This window comes from Malaclemys terrapin, chromosome 17 (assembly GCF_027887155.1).
Source record: "Malaclemys terrapin pileata isolate rMalTer1 chromosome 17, rMalTer1.hap1, whole genome shotgun sequence".
Classification (NCBI taxonomy): Eukaryota; Metazoa; Chordata; order Testudines; family Emydidae; genus Malaclemys; species Malaclemys terrapin.
The window spans coordinates 14527277-14539352 of NC_071521.1; the positions used below are offsets into that span (position 1 = coordinate 14527277).

The window sequence follows — 12076 nt, forward strand, 5'->3', positions numbered from 1 at the left end:
GATTTATACTTACTTGTTTACTAGGTATGTTACACCAAGTACCTGTCTATCCATCAGAGAAGAGCCATGAGAATGATTAAAGGATTGGGAAACACTTTATAGTGATAGACGCAAGGAGCATAATCTATATAGTTTAACCAAGTGAAGGTTAAGGGGTAGCTTGGTCACAGTTTATAAAACCTATATGGCAAACAACATTTTGATAACATGTTCTTCAACCTCGCAGACAAAGGTATAACATGTGGCTGAAAACACTGAGAGTAATGAGTGGTTGTAACAATTTACTTGGGGGTGTGGTGGATTCTCCATCGCTGGCTATTTTTAAATCAAGATTGATTGTTTTTCTAAAAGATATGCACTAATTCAAACAGGATTTAATTCAGGGAAGTCCTGTGGCTGTGTTATATAGAAGATCACACTAGATCGCACTGGTCCATTTAGGCCTGATAAATTTATGAATCTCTCTATCTGTAGTACCTGCATAAGTATATATCTTGCAGTGCAGTACTTGAGTGTCTGGTACTACACACTTTTATTTTAACTGGGTATAATAGTTTCAAGTTTTTCTAAATCCATTCCCAGAGATGAAATAGTATGTTGCCACTTCTGGGGAGCTACCCGAGCTAAGTGCTGCCTGGAGCCAGCTCCCCAAATCCCCTCCCACACCCCAACCCTCTGCCCCACCTGAGCCCCCTCCTGCACCCCAAACCCCTCAGCCCTGCCCCACCCCAGAGCCCACATACCCAACCGGAGCCTGCACCCCAACCCCTGCCCAAGCCCTGAGCCGCCTCCTGCACCCAAACTCCATCCCAGAGTCTGCATCCTCTCCCACACTCCCTCGGCCCCAGCACAGAGCGCCTCCCGCACCCTGAACCCCTCATCCCTGACCCCACCCCAGAGCCTGTACCCCCCGCTGGAACCCTCACCCCCCCACCCCAGCCCTGAGCCCCCACCTGCACTCCAAACCCCTCATCCAAGAGGCTGCACCCCAGCCAGAGCCCTCACCCACCTGCCCCAGCCCTGAGTCCTCTCCTGTACCCCAAACCCCTCATCTCTGGCCCCCCATGAGCCCACACCCCTCTGCCCCCAACCTCCTGCCCCAGCCCAAGCCCCCTCCCACACTCCGAACCCCTTGGCCTCAGCCCAGAGCCCCCTCCTGCACCCCAAATCTCCAGCCCATACCCCCAACAGGAGCCTTCACCCCACCCAAACCCCAACCCCCTACCCCAGCCCGGTGAAAATGAATGTGCATGAGCAAAGATGGGGGAGAGCAAGTGATGGAGGGAGGGGGAATGGAGTGAGCAGGGGTGGGGCCTCAGAGAAGGGGCGGAGCAAGGGTGTTCAGTTTTCTGTAATCAGAAAGTTGGCAACCCTATTTGGGGGGCTGGATGAGGGTCTCACTTTCAGAGCTACTCCCCTTCTAGGGTGACCAGATGTCCCGATTTTATAGGGACAGTCCTGATTTTTGGGTCTCTTTCTTATATAGGCTCCTATTACCCCCTGTATTTCTCTACCCCAGAAGTGGCTGTAGTATCTTGTCTAAAGAGCTGTAGTGTGTGACACACTGTGGGATCCTAACCATTTCCACCCGACACTGTACCTCCTACGCCAACTGTGCCCTGGCTAAAGATGGCGACTCCCATGCGCACCTTCCTGCCCTGACTAAAGATGGCGCCTGGTCACATCCTCCCTCGCTCTTCTGTTAAATGTGGCGGCTGCTCCTAGGACACCTTCTTTTGCCCTTACTCAAGATGGCGACGGCCCACATTCACTACCTCCTTTGTTCTTAGTCCTGAACGCGGCTGCCCGTGGTCACTGCAATGTCTGCCCTCAGGCAAGATGGCGTTTGACCACAAACCCAGCCTGTGCCCTTAGCAAAGATGGCGGCGCCCCCATCGATTTCTATCGTGCCCGCTTCCCGTGCCCTTCCAGATCGGCCTCAGCGGCTTCACAGTCGGCTATACAAGATGGCGGAAGCGGCTGCGGCCGTTTGAATTCCAACGAAGCCGCCAAACTCGGACAATAACAACCGGAGTCGCCGCCGCTGGAGGGTCCCTGCGGGGCTCGGAGCCGCCATGGACTCGCTGCCGGGGGAGGATCTCACCCTGCCCGTGGAGTTTAGCGGCAGGTAGGAGCGGAGCGGGACAGGCAGCCTGGGACCGTTTGGTTTGGAGGGGGATGGTGGGGGCAGGGCCGCTCGGGATTAACGCCCCCATCTCCCGGGGGAGGCAGGCGCGCTCCCAGGGGTCTGGCATGGGGGGCAAGGGCGCTCGGGATTACCCCCCCCCATTCCCTGGGCTGGATCTGATCGGGGGCGGGGGGGCAGGGCTGCTCGCCTTTGAGCCCCTCATCCCCTGAGTGTGAGGTTGGTGGAGGTTGCTGTTGCTTGGGTCTCACACTGGGGCAGGGATGCTGTTTATATCCCTCCGTCCCTTGGGTTCGACACAGGGGAGGCTGCTTGGCTCTTCATGTCTGATATTGGGGAAGGGGTGCTAGGCTGCTACCTAGATCCCATCCCTCCCCTCCCTCTCGGTATCTGTCCCGTACTGTGTGAGGGATTGCTGCTGGAAATCTTGACGGAGGAGGGACTTTTTGTGGGGTTTCTAAACTTTCCATCACTGCATTTGCCTCCTGTCTCGCTCTTAGCGTCAGTGTTTCCAGACTGCCAGATGTCTCCAGAGATGAACCTCGCATTGGCCTGGGAGTCAGTGGAGGTAAGGGCAGCTAACCTGTGATGGTGAAAAGGAAGGGGTCAAGAACACATTAAATGTTAATTTTAGGAGACTGCAAAATTAGGTTTTAAAGATAAAAATCTTATTTGCAGGGACTTAACTGGTTCTTACAGCAGTGAAGACCAATAGAAACATTTCTGTGATGTCCCTGTGATTGCTTATTTTTCCAAACCATTAATCATTCCCACAGCATTTGCAATCCAGATAGTGCAGCACTGAAGCTGAAAGTGAAACTGACTACAAAGTGAAACTGAATTAATTACCCAGCTGGTAGAAATGTCAAAAGTTAACAAAGAGCATAAATAGTGAAAAGTAAACATGAAAGTCCTATTCACTTTTAATAGATGTTAGTAACCGAATCAAATAAATCTTTATATTTGCAACATAAGATTTTTGAATGTCCCTTTAAGAAAATCAACAAACCTTATACATTCAAGCTATCACTGCAGAAACTGGTGTTAGTCCAAGATACCAAGCTATTAAGTTTCTGTTGTTAAAGTTCTGATCCTGCAAGACATTTAGCAGCTTTCAGAATCTGTTCCTGAACTTCTTGTACTAATCATCAGAGAAGATGGTGGTGGTTTACTTAGTGCTTTGTTTTAGGGATATCACATGAAAGTCTCTCACCAGACCTTCCAGCTGTAGTGCAGTTACACACTGCAGATTCCTTATACATCTATGTTTTAAAAAAAGCATTACCATCAGGTATTACTGAATTGTTTTGAGCAGGGATAGTAATTCGGCATGTTTTGCTTTATGGTGTGATGGCTGTGTGTTCATCTTACTGCAGGTTTGGGAGAAAATACAGCCTGAACTATTTATTTTGAAGTAACATAGATGATTATCTTTGAGAAGTCATGGAAGACGGGAGAGATTCCAGAAGACTGGAAAAGGGCAAATATAGTGCCCATCTGTAAAAAGGGAAATAAGGACAATCCAGGGAATTACAGCCCAGTCAGCTTAACTTCTGTACCCAGAAAGATAATGGAGCAAATAATTAAACAATCAATTTGCAAACATCTAGAAGATAATAAGATGATAAGTAACAGTCAGCATGGATTTCTCTCAAACAAATCATGTCAAACCAACCTGATAGCTTCCTTTGACAGGGTAACAAGCCTTGTGGATTGGGGGAAGTGGTAGATGCGGTATATCTTGACGTTAGTAACGCTTTTGATACTGTCTCGCATGATCTTCTCATAAATAAACTAGGGAAATGCAGCCTAGATGGAGCTACTATAAAGTGGGTGCAAAACTAGTTGGGAAACCATTCCCAGAGAGTAGTTATCAGTGGCTCACAGTCATGCTGGAAGGGCATAACCTTGGGGTCCCACAGGGATCAGTTCTGGGTCCAGTTCTGTTCAATATCTTCATCAATGATTTAGATAATGGCATACAGAGTACACTTATAAAGTTTGTAGATGATATCGAGCAGGGAAGGGTTGCAAGTGCTTTGGCGTTTAGGATTAAAATTCAAAATGATCTGGACAAACTGGAGAAATGGTCTGAAGTAAATAGGATGAAATTCAATAAAGACAAATGCAAAATACTCCATTTAGGAAGGAACAGTCAGTTGCACACATACAAAATGGGAAATGACTGTCTAGGAAAGAGTACTGTGGAGAGGGATCTGGTGGTCATAGTGGACCGCAAGCTAAAAATGAGTCAACAGTGTTATGCTGTTGCAAAAAAATCAAACATCATTCTGGGATGTGTTAGCAGGAGTGTTGTAAACAAGACACGAGAAGTAATTCTTCCGCTCTGCTCCGCTCTGATTAGGCCTCAATTGGAGTATTGTGTCTAGTTCTGGGCGCCACATTTCAAGAAGGATGTGAACAAATTGAAGAGAGTCCAGAGAAAAATGATTAAAGGTCTAGAAAACATGACCTATGACGGAAGATGGAAAAAATTGGGTTTGTTTAGTCTGGAAAAGAGAAGACTGAGAGGGCATGAATCTGGTTTTCAAGTATATAAAAGGTTATTACAAGGAGGAGGAAGAAAAATTGTTTTTCTTAACTTTTGAGGATAGGACAAGAAGCAGTGGGCTTAAATTTCAGCAAGGGAGGTTTAGGTTGGACATTAGGAAAAGCTTCCTAACTGTCAGCGTGATTAAGCACTGGAATAAGTTGCCCAGGGAGGCTGTGGAATCTCCATCATTGGAGACTTTTAAGAGCAGATTAGACAAACACCTGTTAGGAATGGTCTAGCTAATTAGTCCTGCCACAAGTGCAGGGGACTGGACTAGAATACCTCTCAAGGTTCCTTCCAGTTCTATGATTCTATGAAAACTAATAATGCACAATTATTATAATAATTTTTTGTGTTCTGGGAGCCAATTTTTGGCCTCTTATTTTGAATGTTATTCTGCCCACTATTCTTTTTTGTTTTTAGCCAAATAGTTGAAATTCAGTCTACAATATAACTTCTGCCATGCAATAATGAAAGCAATTTACATACACCTTCTCTGGAAGAATATTGAATATGAAAGCAAGCAATTATAAGAAATATATCTACATTGCAGTATGGCTATAATCCTGTTACTGTAGGTGCTCTACGAACTATCTATCTCATCAGGTTAATCAAATCTTCCAGGTTTGAAGACTGCTGGTTGGCATTCCTGGGAATATTGAAAGGCTGTTTAGAGTATATAGAATTACTTGATAACTTTGAAAGTACTTATTTCAATATTTCCTCTAAATTGTGACAACTCTGACCTTGGTACCTCAATGAGAGAGAGAGAGAATATAAAATGTTACATTTTGTGTATTATTTGGCTTCTTGAAATCTTTTGTACAGAACCTCTTTTCCCCCTCTTTTAAACGTTTGCATATGTTAACAGCAGCCTTAGTGCCATATTTGCATCCCTTGATAAATTTTGGTTCTTGCAGAATGAGTATATGGGGGAGAAACATTTTGATTATTTATAATCCATATATATAGAGAGAAGTAGTTAATATTTCTTTGCTACATCTTCCATGTATGCAAGTCTTGGTCTTGTGTGGGACAATACTGTGCAGTAATGAGCACCCTCAACTTCCATTGATTTAAATGGGTGTTGCTGGTGCTCAACACCTTATACAGTGATGCTTATGGTACATCTTGTCTGGATTTTCTTGTTTTTTGTCACAATAACTTGTTTAGTCCATAATGTAAAAAGGGGACATGAAATGACAAATGTGTTTAATGCTTTTAATACATTCTGATTATTAAAATAAGCTTTTTACCTCTTCCAAATAAAATTGTACCTTTGCATCCTTTGGTGTTTGGATCTATTTTAATTGTCTTCTCAAATGTCTAGCGTTACTGGATGTGGCGGAAGATGCAGTTTCACCAACCAGAGCTCGGACCATGAAGGATTATGAAAATGTAAGTACATTTGTAATGTAAATTTAGTGACCGAGTTGGTTACTAAATCCTATGCAGTGTGCTGCGGAACTGACTACTGACAGGACAGAGATGTACAATAACTTCATGGGGACCCATAAATAAATGCATGCTGACTTTGGGCTAAGACCTCAATTGGTGTCAATTAGCATAGCTCCATTGAAGTCCATGATTAACACCATTTTTGAACTGTAAATTTCAAGACTGAAGCAAAATCCTGTTGTTAGGGCTAGCAAACTCCCCATCTTAGTTGCCGAATAACAGTGGGCACAGCTCTGTGTTCAAAACTCCTCCTAAAGAATAGTATTGGTGTATATCTTTACAATACAATATATGGCATTTGTCTGACTTCATAATTTTACTTAAAAGGAATCAATTGCAGCCTCATATTTCAAAGAATTACTGAATGTGCATTGATTTAGGGACAGCATAATTTTTTAATGATTGAGTGCTATATCAATACCTTCTGCCATCAGATTTACTAGCCAAATGTGTTTGTAACACAAATAAGGAAATGCATTTTTGACTTAACAGGCAATGACATTTTAACTGATAGACTTATGTGGAACAGAATCGTACTGTTGTCAGATTCGGTTTGGAAAACTTGTTACTGGAGCTCATTGGAATATAATGAACATTTTTGTGAAAATGTGGGGGTGAGGGGTTGCCACTTTCCCAAATGTGAGGGATTTCAACTGAATAAATTATTTAGCAGTTTTTAATAAAGCTAGCAATTTCTGATCTCTGAATGGTTGTAACATAACTAAACCCTCGTATATGTTGTAGGATCTTTCTGGTATTCAAAAGATAAGACTTAATTACTTTTTGGGACATATGATTTTAAAATGTGTAGCTGATTAAAAAATTAGCATTGTTTGTTTGCATTTTGTAGATTGTTATGGCTGAGTGTTTATCTCCATTCTAAATCCTTCTTTCAGCTTCCTGTACCTTTCTCAAATTCTTCTGGGCTGTTCACAGGCTTGATGTCAGTCCAAACATGAATTGTTCTGGAAAGCTTTGGCGAAAGCTCTTACAAACTCCTTGTCTGTCTGATTCTCTTTTTTTGAGCCATCAAATATTAGATGGGGTAGGAATAACCTGCTTCAAACAACTGTTACTGTTTTTTGCATTCAGATGAGCTCAATATTTTAAACATAGCATGTGACTACCCAGTGAGGAATAATCACTTTGGGGTGGCTTGGTAATTTTAAAGATTCAGATTGTCCATTTCCAAGGAAAAGTGCTGTCGGAGAGTTGGGCAAACTCCATGAGATTCCCGTTGCGGAGTCTCTCCCAGATAGTTCCATGTGAGGAAAAGAGAGATGGGTTGTGTTTTCCTCCCTACAGAACAGGCACTGGATTTCCATCCATCCATCCTTCCTTCCTCCCTATGGTTCAGAACCCTCAAATTCTCAAGGTTGTCCTCATGGATGTTGGGTTCTGCTAGAGGCTAGGGCAATCTCTGCATGGGCCTCCATGCTGGCTCCAGGTATCCCCTTCTTAAGGGTCTTTTCTCCACTCCCAGTTCCCTGGCAGCTGCAGACCTTGTCTAGACTAGTATTTGGAAGTGTGATCTCATCACATCTTTAAATCCTAGTTCAGGCAAAGCTACAGATAATGCTTGATGTTGCCGCTTTCCATGTAGAGTGGCTGTGAAGAAAAGTTACTGTCTGCAGTGCATGCATCCTGAGGCCGCATTAACCTTTCAGTGGATTCTGTGCCGGACATGGGACGGGAATGGTATGCTGCTCTCCATGTGAGTGATGTCCCTGACCTGTATGAGAGAGGAAGAACAGAGCAGAGGAGGCAGTTGACCCCTGCATGGGCAGTGGGGAGATTCATGCAAAGAAGTTTCCATCTTTGTGCAGGCCCACAGGATGTTCTGAGCCCTAAGGAATTAGGGTGTAGAGGCTGAAGTTTGAACATGCATAGAAATAGGAATTTAAGTGCTTGTATGGTCTGGTTTCTTTGCAGTAGAAGGAATTTTTGCACCAAGCTTGCTTTTGTGTGCAACTGGAAATGCAGCTAAATGAGTGAAAGGAAAAAGACTTTTTAACTGCGCCCTTTCCCCATTTACTTTGCGCTGGTAAGCGGAAAGGAGGAATGTCTGGTTACGTGGCTAAGGACTATTTTTTTGTTTGTTTGTTTTGTTTTTCTTCTCAACCATTTAACTACAGTTTTGTTGTTGGAAAATGGCCTCCTCTGGCAGGAACTGTTACTGTGCAGTGAAACCACAGCCTGTGGTGACAGATGTCATTTTGTATAAAAGTGGCTTTATGCAAAAGTGAAATTGCAGTTAAATTGAAAAGGACAAGTGCTGTTTTCCCTACTGATGCTGTCATATGGCACCTGGCTGTATAGATCGTACTTGAATCGCAGAGTCAACTTCTCTCAAGAAACCTGTTGGGTTTATTTCTTTTTGTTTATATTTTGAAATAAGGAAATTTAAAGAAAAATAAGTCAAAACTGGAGACTCAGAGTTAAAATTCCTACAACTGTGTTAACTTGCTCACATTTTACATTGTGGCTTTACTGAGCTGTCATTTTAACTGCATTATGTAATCTAAAAAGTCTGTGGGTATGACAGAATTGCCTTTGCTCTGAGTTTGTTTGGCTTTTGTGTTTTTAAGTTCTTAGTTTATTATTGCATTTTAATTGTTTGCATTTAGGATGAGATTTTCCAAAACTCTCAGTATTGCCCTGGCTCTGCTCTGTGCTGCAGGTGTGATGAACGTAGGACTAGAAAAAAGTTTCACTAACATAACTTATGTTCAAATGTTTTTAACTTCAGTGTCTTTATTGGCCGAGCTATTTAAAATAACGGCAACCTGGAATAATCCGCTGGCAATTTAAACAATTAAGGGATAAATATTGTTTGTAGAATTCATACTTATAGTTAAACTGAACTCAGTGGGACTACTTGCTTGAGTAAAGTGGGCAGGTTTGGTCCCTCAGGGCCCAATTCTATAGCCTTCGCTTATATGAGAAATTCTTGACTTCTGAGACTACTGCAAAACAGGGTTTCTGTATCTTCGTATGCTCTAAGGCTGAAGTCCCCAAACTGTGGGGCACACCCCCTAGGGGGGCAGGGAGGAAAGTTTGTGGGGGGCACAGCTGGGGCCAGTCCAGCCCCCACAGGGCTGGGGAGGGAGCACCAGCTCCACTCCTGGCCCTGGCTGCTGGGTTTGGCTCTTGGCTGAGGCTCTGCTCCTGGCCCTGGCCCCGGCCCCGCCCCCACCCGCAGCTGTGGCTCCGGCCTTGGTCCCTTTACCCCCATCCGTGTCCCTGTTCCCAGTTCTGGCTCGGAGGGGTGTAGACAGGGGTATGGGGGGCACAAGGTAAAAAGTTTGGGGACCACTGCACTAGGGCTTGGTCTTAACACAAAGTTGCGTTGGTTTAACTAAGGTGTGATGTTGCACCAGTTTAATTAAATCAGTGCAACTTTGTGTGCGAATGCTTAAATTGGTTTGTGTATTCCCACAGATTTGCATTGGTCTAACTAAATTGGTGCAACAACACACCTTAGTTAAATCGATGTGGAGTGTGTGTGTAGACAAGGTTTGGCTCTATCACTCTTCGTGATCATTCATTTTGCTTTTTAGTGCTGTGGAGTGAAGACTTCCAAAGTCTGATAACGTAGATAACCTTTCTCATATTGCAGCAGTGTGTGCAGACTTTTGGCCCAGTCCTGAAAACCCAAGCTCCCTTGGGCGGTCCTTACTTGTGGAAGTAACGCTGAGGCTACTCAGTGAGCAAGAACGACTCAGCCTAGAGGAAGAGATTGCATTTTTGGGCTCAGGGTTAATTATTTTTGAGGAAAAAACTCTAACTTTTACAGGCCAATCATCTTTTAAAAAATTGTATTGTTAATAATTTTTACAAGCTGCACAACACTGTCATTCTAGAGAAGCCTATATAAATATTTTATTAGTTGCTCAGTTACATATTCAGTTTCTTTCTCCAGAAAGCAGCTGGCAAGAGGCACTTGTTTTATTTGAATAAATGTTTCATGCTTGGTCTCTTAAAAAATTTAAAAGGAGACTTTCTCTTTAATGAAATCATTAACTAATATGCCTTCTTCCTATTGGGAAAGTTAAGTCACAATTGTTAAAGGACATACGTACAAGAAGACTTGTTTTAATACCCTGCGTGTATTTATACGCTAACAGTTGTACTGTAAAGTATGTGACTCTGTAGGATAAAGCGTTGATTGGCATTTGATTGGGATGACAAGCCTTATTTGTGGCTTTGCCTCAAGATTGGTGTAGAGACATTCCAAGCTTTTACCAATAAAACCTTTATACTCCACACTTTCATGTATTTTGTTCAAGTTTCCTTTTTATAGGAAAATAACTACTACAAAAAATATTTTAAACCTAATTTTTTAAAATCCTTTTGTCTGTAAAGCCAGGCTGCTGTAATACTTGATTTGTAAGCTCTTTGGGGCATGGGCATTCCCTTCTGGTCTGCAAAATGTCATGCTAAAATGTAATGTGTTTATAAAATAGTTTTTGTGTTTTTTTAACTGTTTTTTCCCCTAAGGGCCAGTGTCTCATGGCCTTGGGGGGAGCTGTATCATTAGCAGTGGCGTGGGTGGAATAGATTCCTGGCTGTCCGTGGGTAAACAGAAAGCAGGTGTTTCTAGACTCAAGGTACTGGCCCTTATCCAGTCCCAAATTAGTAGCAAGTGTATTACCTATTCTGGATCTTGTGCCAGTGTGGTTTTTTTGGGCGGCGGCGATAGGCAGGAGGAATTCCACATAATGGAGAAGAGGGAAAAGGTGGTGGTCTCTTTTTCTTTCTCTTTGGATCAACGTAAGGGGTGAAGCAGCTGATTTGAAAGCTGTACAGAGGTTTAGAATGTCAGAAGTAGCCTGAGGGAGGGTAGTTTGGGGGCAGTGTGCATATGAGATGGTCCCACAATTCTAGTGTACTTGCAGAATATTAATTTATTACTTTTGACTAGGATGGTGTCAAGATGACTGTATTCATTTCTATTGTTGGGTAACTTTTTAAGTAGGGACTTAAAGTCTCATATCTTCATGGTCTGTTAATTTGTGATCTTTATTACTTTTTATTTGCCTTTTGCACTGTGAGGAGCTAAAACAAATACAATATCAATTTTACTTGTGAAATGTGGCATAGTTTATTTATTTCTCTTCTTAAACAGCAAATAACTGACCTGAAAAAAGAGAACTTCAACCTAAAGCTTCGTATATATTTTCTGGAGGAGCATATGCAGCAGAAATTTGATGGTCCAACTGAAGACATCTACAAAATTGTAGGTATTTAAAATCGTTGCAAGTAATTGTGTCTCTTTCCAAACATTTTCTATTGTGTGAAAAATTGATGTTCATCCTTTGCTGGAAATTTTCAGTATTGCCAGTTCTTTTCACTTCAGTCTAATTATATGCAATAATAAAGGGATTAAAATGACCTTTATACAATATGAAAGATTAATTTCAGTTTTTCAGTACTAGCTAACGAACAATTAAATTATTAAAACAATAAATCAGAGCTTCCTTCTCCTCGGAAATCTTAATTTAAATAACTTGTTCTTGTGATTATTGGAGCCTTCTCATTCAGTTATATCACTGATGGTTAATGTTCACAATGTAATCTCCCAGACCAGTCATAGCAGGAAGAAAATGAAAGGTCAAGTCTGCTACCTACACCACCTGAATGTCATACTTACATCTTCTGAATGTTAGTTATTTTTCCTGCTATGGTACTTACAGGAGACATGAAATTGACAAGAAAGTCCCTGCTTCCCTGGAGAGCTGCGCGGCTTGGTTCCCAGCTGGGAGCTGGGCCGAGAAGCCGAGGTGACTTGGGCCCCTGTTCCCAGCTGGGAGCCGGGGCTGTGGGGGAGAGGGGGTGAGAAGCCCTGGGCAATTTCCCTCCTACCCCCGCTCCCTCTGGGGAATGGGCAGGTCAGAGGGGGCAGCCCACTGGGAACC

General features: G+C 43.0%; 1 protein-coding gene across 4 annotated transcripts in view; it reads left to right on the top strand.

The window, feature by feature from the left end:
- Positions 1-1794: 1794 nt before the first annotated feature.
- CDK5RAP2 (CDK5 regulatory subunit associated protein 2) overlaps positions 1795-12076 on the top strand; it is a 101598-nt gene continuing 91316 nt past the window's right edge. For 2 of the 4 annotated variants that reach the window (XM_054007341.1, XM_054007344.1), the window contains exons 1-4: positions 1795-2128; positions 2647-2714; positions 6031-6098; positions 11287-11397. In XM_054007341.1, coding sequence (XP_053863316.1) covers positions 2076-2128; positions 2647-2714; positions 6031-6098; positions 11287-11397 — 300 coding nt within the window. In that variant the 5' untranslated portion in view covers positions 1795-2075. The remainder of the gene's footprint in view (positions 2129-2646; positions 2715-6030; positions 6099-11286; positions 11398-12076) is intronic. The other 2 variants (XM_054007343.1, XM_054007345.1) reach the window with 1 other exon arrangement.